Raw genomic sequence first — 16,287 nt, forward strand, 5'->3', positions numbered from 1 at the left:
ATCCAGGTCCAGGGAGCATCGCAGACATCGGTCTCGCTCCATGTCACGAGAACGGAAAAGGAGAACTCGATCCAAATCCCGGGAGAAACGCCATCGCCACAGGTCCCGCTCCAGCAGCCGTAGTCGCAGCCGCAGCCACCAGAGAAGTGGGCACAGTTCTAGAGACAGGAGCAGAGAGCGATCGAGGAGGAGGTACTGAGGTCCATAGGAGGATATGGAACTACCTTTACAGTTTAGACTTGGAATACTAGTGGTTTGAACTTGCATCTGGTAATTTGTACACATTTGTGTGTGAGTGTATAACTTTTTTTTTTTTTTCCTGATTATATGGGTAGTTCAGAAAGAATATACTTATGAGCCAGAGTAAGAAATTGGAACCAATACATGCAGAGGTTATTGCTTTTCTCTGGTTAGTGTGTCTTGGGGAAAAGTACTTTATGGGCAAATAATTTTAGGTACCAGTACTGTGAGAGCTTCTCCAGTATATATTGGCAAATTAGGGACTCTGAGAAGTCCTTTTGTTCAGAGATGTTTGACTTACTGTTTTCTAAACTTCTTGGAGCTGGTGTACTTTTTCAGAGCAGATACATTCAGTATATTCTTGTTTATTCTGCACTATAGGTATGCAATGTTATATATACAGTTAGCTTGGCAGGGCAGTTCAGAATTTTAAGGAAGTTAGACATCACTGGCATGAAAATTCAAAACATGCAGGGAGGGCAGACCCAGGGTTAGGTATGTTTAAGGACTTGATTAGACAAAGGACAAAAGATTAGAATGTGATGGAGCCTTTGCACTCGTGGTCTGTATAGACCAAGCTCCAGAAACTTCTCAGGTCCCATCATGGCCCTTAAGCCAGGTCATTTCTATGGAACAGAAACATTTTTTTGAGTGCCTAATATCTACTAATCTCAAGCTTTCTATGGATTATTACTCTACATAAAACCTGTGATAAATTTTTAACAGCTTTCTGCAGATTCCTTTTTTTATTTTTGGCGCCTTAGCTAGCCATTCCCTGAAACTGCTCACAGACTGAGTTGGATATGATAGGCCCTTTTATTTATTTATTATTTTCTCACCTTCTTCCAAGTAGGTTCCCACCCCCTCCTCCAGCTTTATTGAGGTGTAATTGACAAAGTTGTAAGATAATTAAAGTGTACATTGTGGTGATTTGCTATACATGTACATTGTGAAAGGACTCCTCCCATCTAGTTAACACATCCATCACCTGACATATATTTTTGATGTTTTTGGTGAGAACATTTATGTTCTACTCTTAGAAAACCAAGTAGTTCTTCTACTGCACTAGGCCTAGTAAATAAATATATATATATATAAGGTAGTTGAGCAACTTTATTCAAGTGAATTAGGACATAGGACTAATATTTTGACAATAATGAGATTGACCTAAGCGCTAAACTGGAATCAGAGTAAACAGCATGGGAGGTTAGTGCTAGTGCTAGTGCTAAGTCGCTTCAGTCGTGTCCGACTCTGTGCGACCCTATGGATTGTAGCCCGCCCGGCGCCTCTGTCCATGGGATTCTTCAGGCAAGAATACTGGAGTGGGCTGCCATTTCCTTTTCCAGGGAATCTTCCCGACCCACGGATCAAACCTGCATCTCTTAAGGCAGGCAGGTTCTTTACTGCTAGCGCCACCTGGGAGTTTAGATGAGGGAAATATCAGAATTTTAAAAGACAGCTTCAGGGAGTAGCCTAAAGCCTAAATAGAGTAGGTATAATTTGAATAGATAAAACCAGGTAGAAAAGAGATATTGTAGATATTACAGGCACATGCAGAGAATGAGCTGGGAATTTGTAAATTTTTAAGGGACAGAGTTGTTCATAGTGTGTTTCTAGGTCACTTATCTCATATCCTTACAACTAGGCACACAGTACAGTGCCCAGAAAAAGACACTTTTAAAAATTCTCCGTGAATCTTACCTACACTGTAAGTTTGAAGAATCATCTTGCTGGTTGGTAGAAGGTCTAGATAATTTCTTTTGGCACCTTGGCCCCCTGTCATTGTTTGGGTATCTCTGCACTCTTAAATGTTGTCATTGGTGGTGGGGATGGCGGGTTAGGCATGAAGTCTCCCTCTTCCGGGAGCCAGTCCTTAATGTTTCCTACTTTATGAAGATATATAGGAAATTTGACCACCATGCTACCTGACATCCCTCGTCCAATATTTTCAGCATATTGTTCATAAAGAGGATTATTTTTGTAGAAGTATTTCTTTCCTCAAGAACACTTTTAATCTTGATACTCAGATTACTGTCTCAAAGCAGTATTTTGTTTTTTGCCGAAAATGAGCAATTGCTATTGAAATCTCCTTGATATAAAAGAAAATATCAAGTTATTGCTACATAGTACCAGTTTTAATTTCAAAGTAAAAATCCCAGTTAAAGGTCTTTTATGACTTGGCTTTCTTCTGCTTCGACTGTGAAGTACTGGTCTCAGTAGATTCTGTTTGCGGCCTTTGCTGGCAACAGCCACCCTTGGTAAACGAGGACCATGTGCATTTTTCTGCTGCCTGCTGTGCTCAGGTGCATACAGTGTGGACTTTAGAGTCAGGCTACTTGGATGAAAAGGGCCTTGGCCAAATTATCTAATTACCCCTCCTGTCTCTCCTTATCTACTTAGTAGACGAGTACCTGCTTCATCAGAATTATTGGTATACTGAGTAAAAACTGCTTCTGTACAGGACATTGTAACCTCTGGCAGAGTATTAGTTGATACTCATCTCATAGTTTGTCGTCATTTCTCTGGGGCTTACCAGCAGTACATGTCCTTATTCTTAGGCAGCATCTCAGTCTTCTGTCTCCATATTCCATTCCTACAAAGACATGGGTAGGATGTGTGGAATGTGATTTAACACATCATTTTTAAATTAAGCTTGTTAAAACCTTAATTCAGTAGAATGCTCAAAGTTGACATTTAATCTTTCAACCTTTTGGTTTAATCTTTTTAAATGATATTTCTAAAACTGCCTAGTATAAGTAGTGTTTGTTTCCCTTGCCTTAATAGTTGAAAGTATTACTTAATCAGGTTTCAGATCCTAATTCTGAGCACGGGTTAAGTGAGATAATTATGTAAAAGTACCGTGTCACCTGTAAAGAACCAAATAAATGTGATATGTTCCTAATTTATTCTAGATGTTGAAGGTATAGAAGATTCCATGTTAATTCTGATCCCCTAGTGTCCTTTGGTTTTCCTTCTGATTGAATCTCTGGTATGAGCTTATATTTACCTTTCTTATTGGCTGGGTATGGGAATGGAAAGGCGGTATTAAGAAACAGTCATGGTTAATCAAGATTTATTATAGTTTGATCACCTGTCTTCTGTTTTTTTTTTTTTTTCTATTGGTTGAATGAGCTAACTCAGGAGGAATAAAGCAGAATTTTAAAATAACCAATGGTTACTTAAAGCCATATCATTGAGTAGTTCTCTTATCTAAGTTGAACATTGGCAAACTGTTGCCTGCAGGCCAAATCTGGTCCATTGGCCCGTTTTCATACAGCCAGGGAGCTATGGATGATGGTTTTTATATTGCTAAGGAGTTGACAGAGGGAAGAGGAAGAATATACCACACTTACAGGACCTGCAACACCTAAAATCTTTACATCTCTGGCCAGACAGCAAAGAAAAATTAGTTCCTGACTCCTAAGTCAGTGCTTTCCATCTAATTTGGAATGTACATTCTGTTTAAAATGTTGGATAACATTTTTAAGGTATTGTCTTATATATTTTCATATTAAATACATTTGCTGTGAGCTGGAGCAGCTTCAGGGTTGCCTCTGAGATAATGAGACTGTCTTGGAAATCATTATTTTGGCTTACGGTTTTTTACCCTTAGCTCTTGGTTTTTACCCGTCTCCTTATTTAGTGCCCTTACCGAATACAGTAGTGCTCTTTTCTGTCAGAAAACTGACTCCTCTTTCTTGGTTGTATTCTGTGTATCTTCAACTAATCAGTACCTTAATATTTATCCGATTCTTTCATTTGGGTTTTGGGTTTCCCAACACATTTTGCTCCTCAAATTAATATTTTTCAGATCCTCAAAAGAAAGATTCAGAGACCAAGACTTAGCATCACGTGACAGAGACAGGAATTCAAGAGACAGATCACCTCGTGACAGAGATCGAAAAGATAAGAAGCGGTCCTATGAGAGCGCTAATGGCAGATCAGAAGACAGGAGGAGCTCTGAAGAGCGCGAAGCAGGGGAGATATAATTAGCTGTGTCCATATCCTCAATCCTTAAGCTTCTTCTGGAGTTACATACTATTGTTTAGTTGACAGCTGTTCGGGCTGACACAGTGAGCAGTTCCAGACACCGGTCCAGCTAGGCTAGGTGTACAGCATCTAACTCAGTCTGTACTTGTTTTCTTTGATGAAGCCTAAAACTACATCCATAGTTTCTGGTGAACCTGTAATACACTTCTGAAAGTCCAGTTTTATATAATAAGACACAGATGTCTTTATTCTTTCTAGTAGGACTGATAGTGAGTGAATTGTGTTACTTGCCTTGGGATTTTTTGAACATTTGTAAAATGCTGTCTTCCTCTCTAGTCCCAAACAACAGTGACTTTGGGTATTTCTTTTTAATCCTTCTTCCTTTGACTCTATATCCCCTGACACTTCTACCCTCTAGTGGTAAGAGAAAGGGGTACAAGGAAGCAATATAACTTCTGTTCTAAGGTTCTATTCCCATTATTAATTACTAGCTGATTACAGTTCAAAACATTTATACTGGAATGTGTGCTGGAGAAATTTAAAATATGAGGAGTTTTGTTTGTCTAACGGTGCCTATTTTAGAGTTGGAAGTTGAACAGCTGTTGCATTACATACTTTGCTTTTTTTATTGAAATTTCGAAATCAAACATGTCTTGATTTTTCTGTTCTTGAATAGCTACATTCAGGATGTTTTGAGATGGGGGGTGGGGGCAGGGACTTTCATAAGCACTTGTTTTATTTTGTGTGTGTGGAGTACAAAGATGACACCCTTATTGTAAAAAAATAATAAAGTGAAAGAATCACCACCACCATCATTAAACTGTAACTTGTCTAGTAAATTGTCACTAGAGCTATTTGCGGTGGCCATTTCTATTCTGTTATTATAGTGCCTTACTGTGCAAGGCACCAAAGGAAATAAATATATACTTAACAAAGATTCAAGATGAATTGTTGCTCCACCTGGGCCCTTGCTGATTATATTCCAGCTGCTTCAGGACTGTAACAACCACTGTAGAGGAGGACCAGACCTGCAGAAGAAATTGGGTTTGTTTTGTTTTTCTTCACATTGAGCAAACTGAAATAAAAACATGGTGTAACCAGTGTAAAGAGACTAACAATTTCTGCGTTGAAAAGCTATATATCCACTCATGTTGAAACAGTAGTTAAACTTGTGATTCTAGAAAAGCTGAGAAATATATTAAGTAATATAAGGATCTGTGAGTATAACTTAAGATCCTTTCAAGGATCACATCTCAGGTTCAGCTCTGGCACAGCTGAGAATCTTTGGAATCTTGATCCAGCACAATACACTGTACTGATAACTGGGGGGAAGAAAGTTCTTGTCTGTTTCTCCTGTCCAAAAAAAGCTGTTAACATCCGTTATTCATTATACCTCAATTACTGGTATTCAGATTTTCCCCGGTATAAATAAGGCAATACAAAGTTGTTCTGTTTTTTCTTTAGCCGTTGGAATTTGAAAATGAAAAAAAGGTCTCACCTTCAGCAGAGTTAGGGCAGGAGAGGGCTAAGAACAGAGGTTTGGTGACAGAGGCTGACATGGAGGGCCAGGCATGGGCCTACCAGTGGAGTGAGTGGTGCTGGGGCCACAGGTGAGCAGGACTTGGGTAACGGGGGCAGCAGGTGTTCTGAACTTCAAGGTGGGCCTCCATGTTTTCCAGGTATCAGCAGAGACCAGGATGTCAGAGGTTTGGGGTCTAAAAGTACACCAAGGGTCATATCAAACCGACAGCATAACAGGGTTCAGGCTGCAAGCAAGGCATTCAAACTCGCAGAACTGGGCTCTCGGTCAAGGATTCAGCCAAGTGAGGCCTTGTAGGAGGCGCCCACACCTGAATCTGCTGATAACTGCTCTGGGAGAGGCTTCTAGGGTCACTCCTGTACCTGGGTACTGCTCACTGCTTGTAACAGAAGACCCAGCTCCAGCAGCCTTACGCAAGATCGCTCGGAACTCACATGCTTGAGTTCCATGTGGCAGCTCCATTCTCAGGGTAGCACCAGATAACCCAGATGAACTGTTCCCAAACCGGCTTCGTCTTGCCTGACGCGCAGGGAACCAAAATGCTGAAGTGCCAAGGTTTGAGGCAAAAGAGGGTTTCTTGGCAAGTCAGTTGAGTGAGGAGGTGGGAGAACAGATCTTATCCGGCCACCTGAAGGCATCAGAGTATTGATAGGATGATGAGTTAAGGAGCAGGGCAGCATGCCCTTGCCTTGGAAGAATTGACATTGTTAAAATATCCATTCTACCCAAAGCATTATACAGGTTCAGTGTTTCATCAAATTACTTATGACGCTTCTCACAGAACTAGAACAACCCTAAAATTCATACGGAGCCATAAAAGATCAAAAGGGATGGAGAAGAAGGTTGGTGTGAAGGTTTGCTTTTTGTTTGGTTGATAGGGGGTGTTTGGGGGTTTTTTTCAGCTGCACTGGATGACTCTTGGGGTCTTAACATCACGACCAGGGAACAGACCCAGGCCCCCTGCAGTGGTAGCATGGAGTGTTAACCACCGGACCGCCAGGGAATTCCCTGTAAGCTTTTATGTAAAGAATAAATAACAAAGCCCTACCATATAGCACAGAGAACTATATTCAATGCCCTATGATAAACCACAATGGGTAAGTGTTAGATATGTATGTATAACCAGATCACTTTGCTATACAGCAGTAATTAACATTGTAAATCAACAATACTTCAATAAAAAGAAGCAGGGAGGTGTGGGGTGCTCGGGGAAAGGTGATTGGAGAAGGTATAGGGGTCATTCTGCACTAGTGGAGCTAAGCTACAGGCCTCTGCAGGTTGGAAAGGCCACCAGGCAGGTGTCTGAGCATGCTCTGCTGGAGGGAGGGTGAGTGGGTGGTCCTAGCCAGCCTTAACCAGTTCATTTGCACCAGGTGCAGTTGAGACTCCCAAGTGCCAGGGAAATAACCCAGCCATCCATCTTAGTGTTCAGGCTCCTGGCCTCTTGGGAAACATACAGATGTTGACCTTGATCAGTGAGGCAGGTAAAGCAGATTTGACTAATCCTCAGGCACCATCTCAGCCCACTGCATCTTTGGATTATTCCTCAACCTTTTATTTAAGTGTTAAATTCTTTTTTGACTGTACCACACAGCTATGGGAGCTTAGTTCCCTGAATAAGGATCAAACTCGTTCTCCTGCAGTGGATGCGCATTTTCTTAACCACTCATCCACTGAGAAAGTCCCTTGTTCCTCAGTCTTGAGGAAGGAGTGGCCAATGCCTACTCTGAATACTTTTTCCTGAAAAGGGGTGTGTAGACCTAAGAAGGACTTGAGTAATGGAGCAGTTAGCACTCATTTGAAAATGCTCTTATTTCTGATTTCGAGTTAACATTTTGACCTCAATAAGCAAACAGCACCTATGTGCCAGCTGTCACAGTATTCACAGGCCAAAGTTGGTAATCAGAAAGATAGGGAGGGGAGGGTACTTACAGAATGTAAATGCAAGACATATTGATAAACTTCACACGTCAAGTCAGGGGTCAGTGGCTTACTTTGACCTCAGTTGTTAACCAGTTTAGCTGAAACACTTAGATATTAAATATGGAAGAGACATGGGCTGGGAAAATAAAGTATGATTGCTACAATATCCTGACCAAGTGGACTCTTAAGGGGAAAGACACCCAGGGTTATCTGAGGACACAAGGAGAGGCCCGAGTTTCAGCTTCCGGGGGACTGGAAATTGGGTTGAGTAGTCCAACCTGACCTTAACATCTGAGGGCTCTATATCCTAAGTGTCAGTGAAGGTAGAGGTGGTGGGAAATTGCTGACAGGCGTAACTAAGGGGTCAGCATGATCAAATATAAAAAAGGTTTGGGGTAACATATCTGACAGCTAGAGAGAGTACCTGCTTTTGCCAGAGTCTGAGAAATACTAATCATTGTTCTTCCAAGCCCAGGAGGTCAAAAGTACAGAAAAGACGAAAGAACGGTCATTCTGGTGACCTAACAAGTTATTTAAGTAACTTACCTTCTGGAGAATTTTATTTAACCAGAGCCAGCCCTGCAGCAGTCTTGTTCACCTTAGTTTCTTCCTCACGGCTGCTTTCTGGAAAGCAACTTAAGATCTGCTAGGGACTTGCTTGCCCATTCCGAGAAGTCAGTGTCGGGTATGGAACCAGACAAGGTTTGAGTGACCTTGGGTGAGGCTTGTCTCCCTTCTGCAGCAGGGTCTCTTTGCCATCATGTTCCTCAGAAGGCCCGGTCCAGCAAGGCTGGCGCTGATCTTCTAGATGTTCACCCTTCTAAGATTCCAGGGTAGAGGTTCATTGTCTCCTCTAAGAGTCTCCTGGGGAACTTCTGCCTGCCAACACAGGGGACACCGGATCAATCCCTGGTCTGGGAATATTCCATGTGCCGCAGAGCACATAGCTGCTTCGGGGAGGCACTAGTCCAGGCACCAGCTAGATCCTTGGCACTTTCACTGACAAGGGCTCCGGTTCAATCCCAGGTTGGGGAATGAAGAACCCACGATCTATGTGACTTAAAAAAATCGTAGCTGCTTCCCATGAACCTCCATCTGACGGTCTGGAGACTAGAGACCAGGCTTTTCAAAATTTCTCCACACACCTTAGTTATGAAAATAGTCTCAAAGCTAGATATTTGAAACAGAGTAAGTGGCCCCCATATTGACCAAAAAGTCCAAAAATTGATTTCTTACTGTCAGTTCTGCGAGGTTCTACATGCTGGGAATTGGTGGACTTGCAGGATTTAGGGGAGCCCTTGGGGTCCTTGGTCTCCATCATCCTCAGCTATCTCAGCCATCTGGTGTGTCACTTGTCTTACCTTCTTCCAGAGTCTTAGGGTGGCACAATCTTTTATGGGGTCCCTCCTGTTTGAGATATGCACAGTGGTGCGGGGGGTGTCTTTTTTTTTTTTTTTTTGGTTGTGCTATGTGGCATGTAGGATCTTAGTTCTTTGACCAAGAATCAAGCCCACATCCCCTGTGGTGGAAGTGTGGAGTCTTAACCACTGGATTGGCAGGGAAGTCCCAGAGGCCTCACTGTTGATTGCCCCATTTATGTAGAAGCTTGGGGCTTCCTACCTTTTGCTGAGTCCCTTGTAGGGTCTTCACCTTGGTCCAGCTCTTCCTCTGTGAAGACAGAGTGGCCTGTTTCATTCTCTTGTTCCCTTCTGAGCCTGCCCTGCCATTAGAAACTGCAGGCAATCTCAACAGGTTAAGACATAGGCATTCCAAGAGCACCTTCCATTTTTTGTGTGTGGTAGAAGTGGGAGGGGGCACTCTGACCAATAAGTCTTACTAACCACCTTTAGATTCTCTGGGGCCTCAGGGTCTGTATCTGTATAATGCCTCTAAGCTTTGAAGACCCTTGCTAGAAATTCTGAAAGACTCTCTTTTGGGTTTCGTTTATCTCTTGAACTTTTAAAGCTTCTTCATTTGCTCATCCCTCTGAATCAATCTCAAGTTTTGGCCTATCCCCAGCATTCATGTCCCACTTAGCATCCGTTGTTGACATAGCCAGGCTCACAGCCTCCCACGCCAGCTTGCCAGGGCTACATAACTGCCTCCTTGTGAGTTTTATCCAGCACATTCTGCGATCTGAAATGAGAAGGGTATTGAATGAATTCTGAACATCTGCCCAGGTCGGATTTGGAGTTTAAAAAAAACTTTTTTTTTTTTTTAATGAAACAAGAATTCTTCCATTCTCTTTGCTTCGTCTCTATAAGTTGGCATATTGTTCTTCCAATTAAATAAATCTGAAGTTGAAAGCGAGACTGGACCCAGATCATTCCCATTGGCTGCCCAGTCTCAGCATTCACATCCCCAGTGGGGACTTGGCTTGCTGGACATCACCCCACCTGAGTTTGTGTAGCTCCCTGGCCCAGTCAAGTGACAGGTATGAGAAGGGCGAGATCACTCCTGTGGGCCCCTCAGAGACCGGAGGGCCCCAAGCCTGAGGCTGTGCTCAGACAGTGGAAAGAGCCGCCGCCTCGCGTAGGGTCGACAGCAAACCCCACTTTCCACTAGGATTAAGTAAAACACGTTTCTCTGCCTTCACTTCCTGTTGGACCATAACCTGACATCTTTGCACAGGTTTATTCTGATACAATCACTGTACCTAAGGTACTTCATCCCATTTTTCTTCCCATTTACAAAGTAAACCCAGCTGCAGAGGGATGTTGTAAATGCAGGATCCATTTACAGGCCATTTTGCTCAGGAGTCTACAGGATATTGTGGTCGTGCTGTGTTACCAAAAACTACCATCACTTTCTTTTCCATGGATTCATACCTGAAAGTCTCCCAATTTTGGAAAATGCAGCCTAGAGGGCTGCAAGGGAGAACTGAGTACTTCCCGTTTTGAAGGGGCTTTGCTTCCAGGTGGTCCCAGTAATGAAGTCTTTCTAAGGGTCCTTGTTGCCATTACCAAGCTCAATCCCCAAGTCTCAACTCTTATTTACTTATTTTTGGCTGGGCTGGGTCTTCATTGGTGCATGCATGGGCTTTCTCTAGTTGCAGAGAGCGGGAACTGCTGTATGTTGTGGTTCACGGGCTTCTCATTGCGGTGACATCTCCAGTTGGGGGGCGCAGGCTCTGGGGTGCTCAGGCTTAATTGCTCCACGGCATGTGGGATCCTCCCAGGCCAGGGCTCGAACCTGTGTCCCCTGCATTGGCAGGCAGATTCTTTACCACTGAGTCATCAGGGAAGTCCCCCCAACAGGCAGTTCTGGACAACTGAAACAATCAGATGAAGATGGACAGAGACAAGACCCAAACAAACAAGATCAGCAACCAAAAACCCCTGGCCTCCAACGCAGGTAGAGGGTACCTCAGCAGCTGTGACCTTTTGTACTGTCTGCCAGAATCCTTCCGGGTAGACGGGCCCCCAGCCCATGACCTGGTCAGGATTATCAGATGGTTTAAGCACGGCTGGATTTCTCTGATGCTGTTACTCACCCACAAGACATCTTCCAAACCAGCTGCTGTGAAATGAAACGTCGGTGGCACCTGGCAGGGGAGATTCGGGGGAGGTCCTGGAACAAATGGACCTGGCAGCTGCTTGGACCCGTCCTCGGGCTCTCAGTACCAGCCAAGGGCCAACCAGCATAAAGTCCACCTGTACTTCCCCTCCTACCTGGCTCCACAAACGTGTTACCCAGTCAGCTTCGTCCTGCCACATTGCACAGAGAGCCAAACGCTGAGATGCCAAGTTTGGGGACAAAGAAAGGGTTTATTCCAGCCAAGAGAGGAGATGGGAAAACAGATCTTGAACCTGACTCCCAGAAAGGGAGGGGCTCAGTGTATGCACAGGATGACAAAGAGGCAGACTGGTGAGGGATGGGGAGAGGAGACTGGAAAGAGGGGCAGGAATCCTGCTGTGCACAGGTATAATGAAGCTACAAGGAGGCTGTGGGAGCGGGCACCCACTCAACGCTGGCGGAGGTGGAGGGTGGGTGGTTCTATCCAGCCTTAACCAGCTTAGCTGAGGCTCCAAGGTCCTGGAAAATAACCCAGGCAGACACTGTTCTGGCTACCTGCTGTTTGAGAGGACACCCAAGTGTCCTTGATTAGTGGAGACAGGTGAAATGGATTTGATCAATCATAACCTACCGTTTCAAAACCATTGCTCCTGTGTCTGTAAAGAGCAAGGCCATCTTTGCTTAGGTCTATGGCCCAATTGAGTCAAGTTCCCATTTGGAAACCAAGCAAAGTGGATAGAGTTAATGACACCCCTAATTGACTTTGGTCTGGACTCCTGAACCAAACACTGGCCAGAGGGCTGGGACCACACGGCGTACTTTAGGCTTAGATGTATCAGGTGCCTCCCAGGTTATCGCCGCTCACCTCCACCTGCAAACTGGCGTCACTGCCAGACCACATGGCTGCTCCATGGTGGCGGTAGGAGGTTGGAGCTTATAGGGAGAAGCCCAGTATCCCCGATGATTCCTTTGCCTGAACACACACCTGTACCATAGAACCCAGTAACCCTACTCCTAGATATTCAAGAAAATTGCCAGCCTCCTTCCACACACAGACTTAATATTTAAATGTATAGTTGTATTCATAATGGCTGTAAACTGGAGACAGACAACTAGAGAGATGATAAACAGATTCTGACTTATCCCTACAAAGAAAGGAACTCCTATCAGTAAAGGTGGCAACCTGAACATGTCTTTAAAACCTTGTGCTGTTGCTAAAGAAGCACACACACAGAGTACATAATGTACAGTTCTGTTATGTGAAATCCCAGAACAAGCTAAACTTCAGTTTGCCTGGGGCTGGAGGTCAGGAAAGAGAGCGCTGACCACAAACGGACATGAGGGAACTTCCTGGAGTGTTGGAACTACTCCATGTCTTGACTGGCAGTGGTTTGGGTGCCTACAGTCTTCAGAAGGTACCCTCTTTATTTTTTATTTTTGGCCACATCATAAGACCTGCAGGATCTTAGTTCCTTGACCAGGGATCAAGCCCATGCTCCCTGCAGTGGATTCTTAACCACTGGACCACCCAGGGTAGTCCCAAAAGGTACCCTTGAGATGAGGTTATTTTCTTTGCAAATTATACCTCAATGAATATACTTTTCCTGGTGATAATATGGACTCTTTTAGACAGTGTGTCTCACCAGGAAAGCTGGTAAAAACCTGACTTGGAAGTCGGTACCCACCCCCTGCCCATCTCAGGATGAGTTGTGTGTGCTGCACATAGGTGACTTCCACAAGCGAGGTGGCCTCTGAGCTGTTGTGACCTGCTGGGCCAGCCTGTGTCAGAGGCTGTTCTCCAAAGCTCCAAGAAACAAGTGGGTGCTGGTGGCAGCGTTACTAGTGTGGATTTCAAACAATAGCAGTTGGCAGTGCCTGGTGGGAAAAGAGCCTAGAAAAATTACTCAAGAGGAATTCCATGCAGACCAACCTGCTGTGTGACTTTTCCAGCTGCCATTTAGTAGAAAGGGAAACACACACTCTGAAGGTGAGGTGAGGCTGAAACTTGGGAAAACGTATCTTGATGTAAGAGAGAATTACAGGTTGTAAGAAAAGGCATTCCAGTCACAGGAACCCTTTCTAAAACCAGTAGTTCTCAAGCCAGAATCACATCAGAATCTTTTTGACCTTTTAAACATTTCAATTTCTCTTTTTATTGAAGTAGTACACAAATGTGGGTTTTTTAAATTATTTTTTTTATTTCTTGGCTGCATGGTACAGCAAGAGGGATCTTAATTCTCTAACCAGAGATCGTACCTGAGCCCTCGAAGGGGAAGCTGGAAGTCTTAACCCCTCGACTTTCAGGAAGTCCCAAACACGGTATTTTTTTTTTTTTAAGTGAATATGGTTTTATGTTAATAGTACTAAAGGATGTATATTTACAAAAAAGAACAAACATCAGTCCCCTTGTAATCTCACTCCTGTTCCTTAGACATTTAAGCTTTTTAACCTTAAGTGTACACCTAACCTCACCCACATCAAGATCCAGACCATTCCAGCATCCTCAAATACTCTGGCACCTTGTCCAGTTAATACTGCCTTGCCTCAAGACAAGTATTCTCATGACATCTGTCACCATCAAATAGTTTTAAGGTGACCATCTGAAATGATTTTTGCCATTTCATCTAGTGAAGTGAGAGTCACTCAGTCCTTTCCGACTCTTTGTGACCCCATGGACTCTGTACGTCCATGGAATTCTCCAGGCCAGAATGTTGGAGTGGGTAGCCTTTCCCTTCTCCAGGGGATTTTCCCAACCCCAGGATTGATCCCAGGTCTCCTGCATTGCAGGCAGATTCTTTACCAGCTGAGCCACCAGGGAAGCCCATTTCTTCTAGGACTTTCTCCATAATTCTAAATAATTGTACACTGCTATTCCTTGGTTTGCCAACTTTGGACAGTAACTAGGAGCTTCCTACTTTAGTAGATCAAACTTCACTTGTTTACTCTCCTTCCTTACCCACTGACAGAGAAGGCAATGGCACCCCACTCCAGTACTCTTGCCTGGAAAATCCCATGCAGTCCATGGGGTTGCGTCTGAGCGACTTCACTTTCACTTTTCACTTTCATGCATTGGAGAAGGAAATGGTAACCCACTCCAGTGTTCTTGACTGGAGAATCCCAGGGATGGCGGAGCCTGGTGGGTTGCCGTCTATGGGGTCGCACAGAGTCGGACACGACTGTCGCGACTTAGCAGCAGCAGCAGCAGCTCACCCACTGAAGCTGAGATATTCTCAAGTTTCTACACCGCAGCACCACACCACCTACCCTGGGTACCTGGGTCCTTTAAGCACCGCAGGTGATCCTAAGTGGCACTGAGCCCAGAGGGCTCCAGGCCGGTGATGACCCTGACACTGACATGAAACCAGCCTGACAACGCCAGAACGTTTGCCGAGAAGGGCCCTGAAGAGAGTTAAACTAGGACACGTCATCAAGCTCTGGACTAATTTGTAGTTGGAAGGAAGTCATGAGAAATACAGCGTGTTTCTAAGATTTTTACTGATCATCAGGCGTGTTCTCACAGCTCTTCACCCCTTTCTCCCAGGCAGCCACACACTCTGTACATGTTCTTAGTTTAACTCGACCAGTAGAGCTTTCTCTGAGGAGTGTGGGCACCGGGCCTGCCTGCCTTTAGAGGAAGGCTGGTTTGCACCTGATAGGCACCATAAGCAGGGCAGGCAGTTTCTTTCCTTTGGAGAAGCCTCTCCAGCCCAGAGGGGCCTCCCAGGTAGTGCTAGTGTTATAGAATCTGCCTACCAATGCAGGAGGTGCAAGAGACGTCGGTTCAATCCCTGGGTTGGGAAGATCCCCCCTGGAGGAGGAAATGGCACCCCTCAGTCCAGTATTGCCTGAAGAATCCCATGGACAGAGGAGCCTGGTGGGCTATAGTCCATGGGGCCTCAAAGAGTCGGACTCAACTGAATGAGCCTGTGTGCGTGTGCGAACACACGCACTCTCCCCCCCACTTTGCTGCCATGCCCTTCAACCCGAAGACCCCTCACTGAACCTCAACTGGGGAGCATCTCCAGGCTGTGTCCCCATGGCTACGAGAGGCAGCGCTGCCTCTCGCCTCCCCACATTTCTGATTGCTTTTTCTCACTCAGACCCCAAGCTTTGCAGCAGCTTCACCAACCAAGAGGGGGTGCTCCCTGGGTTCCCCCTGCCTGGATGGCTCTGTCCTCGCCACATCCTCTCGGCCTCTGGCATCATCTGGGTGGGTGCCCCGCCAGCAACCCGCCGATGCCGGTCTGCACAAAGAACCTTACTCTCTGCCTGCTCCTGGGGCAGGGATGGGACTTGCTTCCTCTCTCCTCTGGGGCGGCCCTTTCTCCTGCCCCATCCTCCCCACGCTGTGGGTGCGTGGGTGTGTCTGACCACCTGGAAAGGGTCTTTATAGCAATGACATCATTGCTGCCAAATCCCGGGCATGAGATAGCCTCCTCTGTGGGCTCGAGGAGAACTGAGGCTGGGATCACCTGTGAGTTCTCTCTGTTCCTCTCGGAAAGGGCACGTGCCTGTGAGGCAGCAGGTACTTGAGAATGGGGAATGGCTGGTTTAACGAGGGAGAAACAGGCTTAGAATGCTTTTTAAAAAAAAGCACAAGGTCACAGCAAATGCACTTCAGCAGCTGGAGATCCAGCGGGGGCTCAGCCTCGGGGCCATGGCAGCTCTCCTCTCCTGTGGACCCCATCTTCCTGCCCTGGGACATGCTCCCTGGTTCTCTGAGGCAGGACTGTTGAGCACCAAGCGGAGAGACCTGGGCACCCGGTCCAGGGAGGAGGCTGCCCCAGCTCTCAACCTGGCCTCCCCGGGGAGCCACAATCCCCCAGCAGACTCAGGGCCAGCAGAAACCTAAGTCACTTGGTGCCCTTGGCACAGACCCAGGGTCTGGGGGAGGAACAGTCCGAAGCCACCAGCTTGCCTCCCTCCAGGCGCCCGCACTCGAGATCCGGCTGGTCCTGGTCTTCCTCTGGGAGCCTGGGGAAGGGTGAGAGGATGGAGAGGCCTTCAGGAGGACAGGCCCTCCTGGCCTGTGCAGCCACTGCCTGTGTACTGCTGGGATCGCCGCCTGGAGCCGGGGT

General features: G+C 45.6%; 2 protein-coding genes across 28 annotated transcripts in view; one reads left to right on the forward strand and one right to left on the reverse strand.

Moving 5' to 3' along the window:
* Positions 1-5,337, forward strand: part of LUC7L2 (LUC7 like 2, pre-mRNA splicing factor) — a 55,913-nt gene extending 50,576 nt beyond the window's left edge. For 21 of the 24 annotated variants that reach the window (XM_042248894.1, XM_060415144.1, XM_004008102.4 and 18 more), the window contains 2 exons: positions 1-192; positions 4,052-5,337. In XM_042248894.1, coding sequence (XP_042104828.1) covers positions 1-192; positions 4,052-4,229 — 370 coding nt within the window. In that variant the 3' untranslated portion in view covers positions 4,230-5,337. The other 3 variants (XR_006059700.2, XM_060415146.1, XM_060415148.1) reach the window with 3 other exon arrangements.
* The window catches only part of KLRG2 (killer cell lectin like receptor G2), a 25,173-nt gene continuing 12,222 nt past the window's right edge, over positions 3,337-16,287 (reverse strand). The window contains exons 5-6 of one of the 4 annotated variants that reach the window (XR_009600542.1): positions 9,314-16,183; positions 3,337-8,572 (exon numbers count right to left, since the gene is read on the reverse strand). Coding sequence is in view for 1 of the 4 variants with exons in the window: in XM_042248914.2 (XP_042104848.1) it covers positions 16,063-16,183 (121 nt within the window). In the remaining 3 variants the exon portion in view is untranslated. Of the gene's footprint in view, positions 16,184-16,287 lie in introns of all 4 variants that reach the window. The other 3 variants (XR_009600544.1, XR_009600543.1, XM_042248914.2) reach the window with 3 other exon arrangements.

Source organism: Ovis aries, chromosome 4 (genome assembly GCF_016772045.2).
Source record: "Ovis aries strain OAR_USU_Benz2616 breed Rambouillet chromosome 4, ARS-UI_Ramb_v3.0, whole genome shotgun sequence".
Taxonomy (NCBI): domain Eukaryota; kingdom Metazoa; phylum Chordata; class Mammalia; order Artiodactyla; family Bovidae; genus Ovis; species Ovis aries.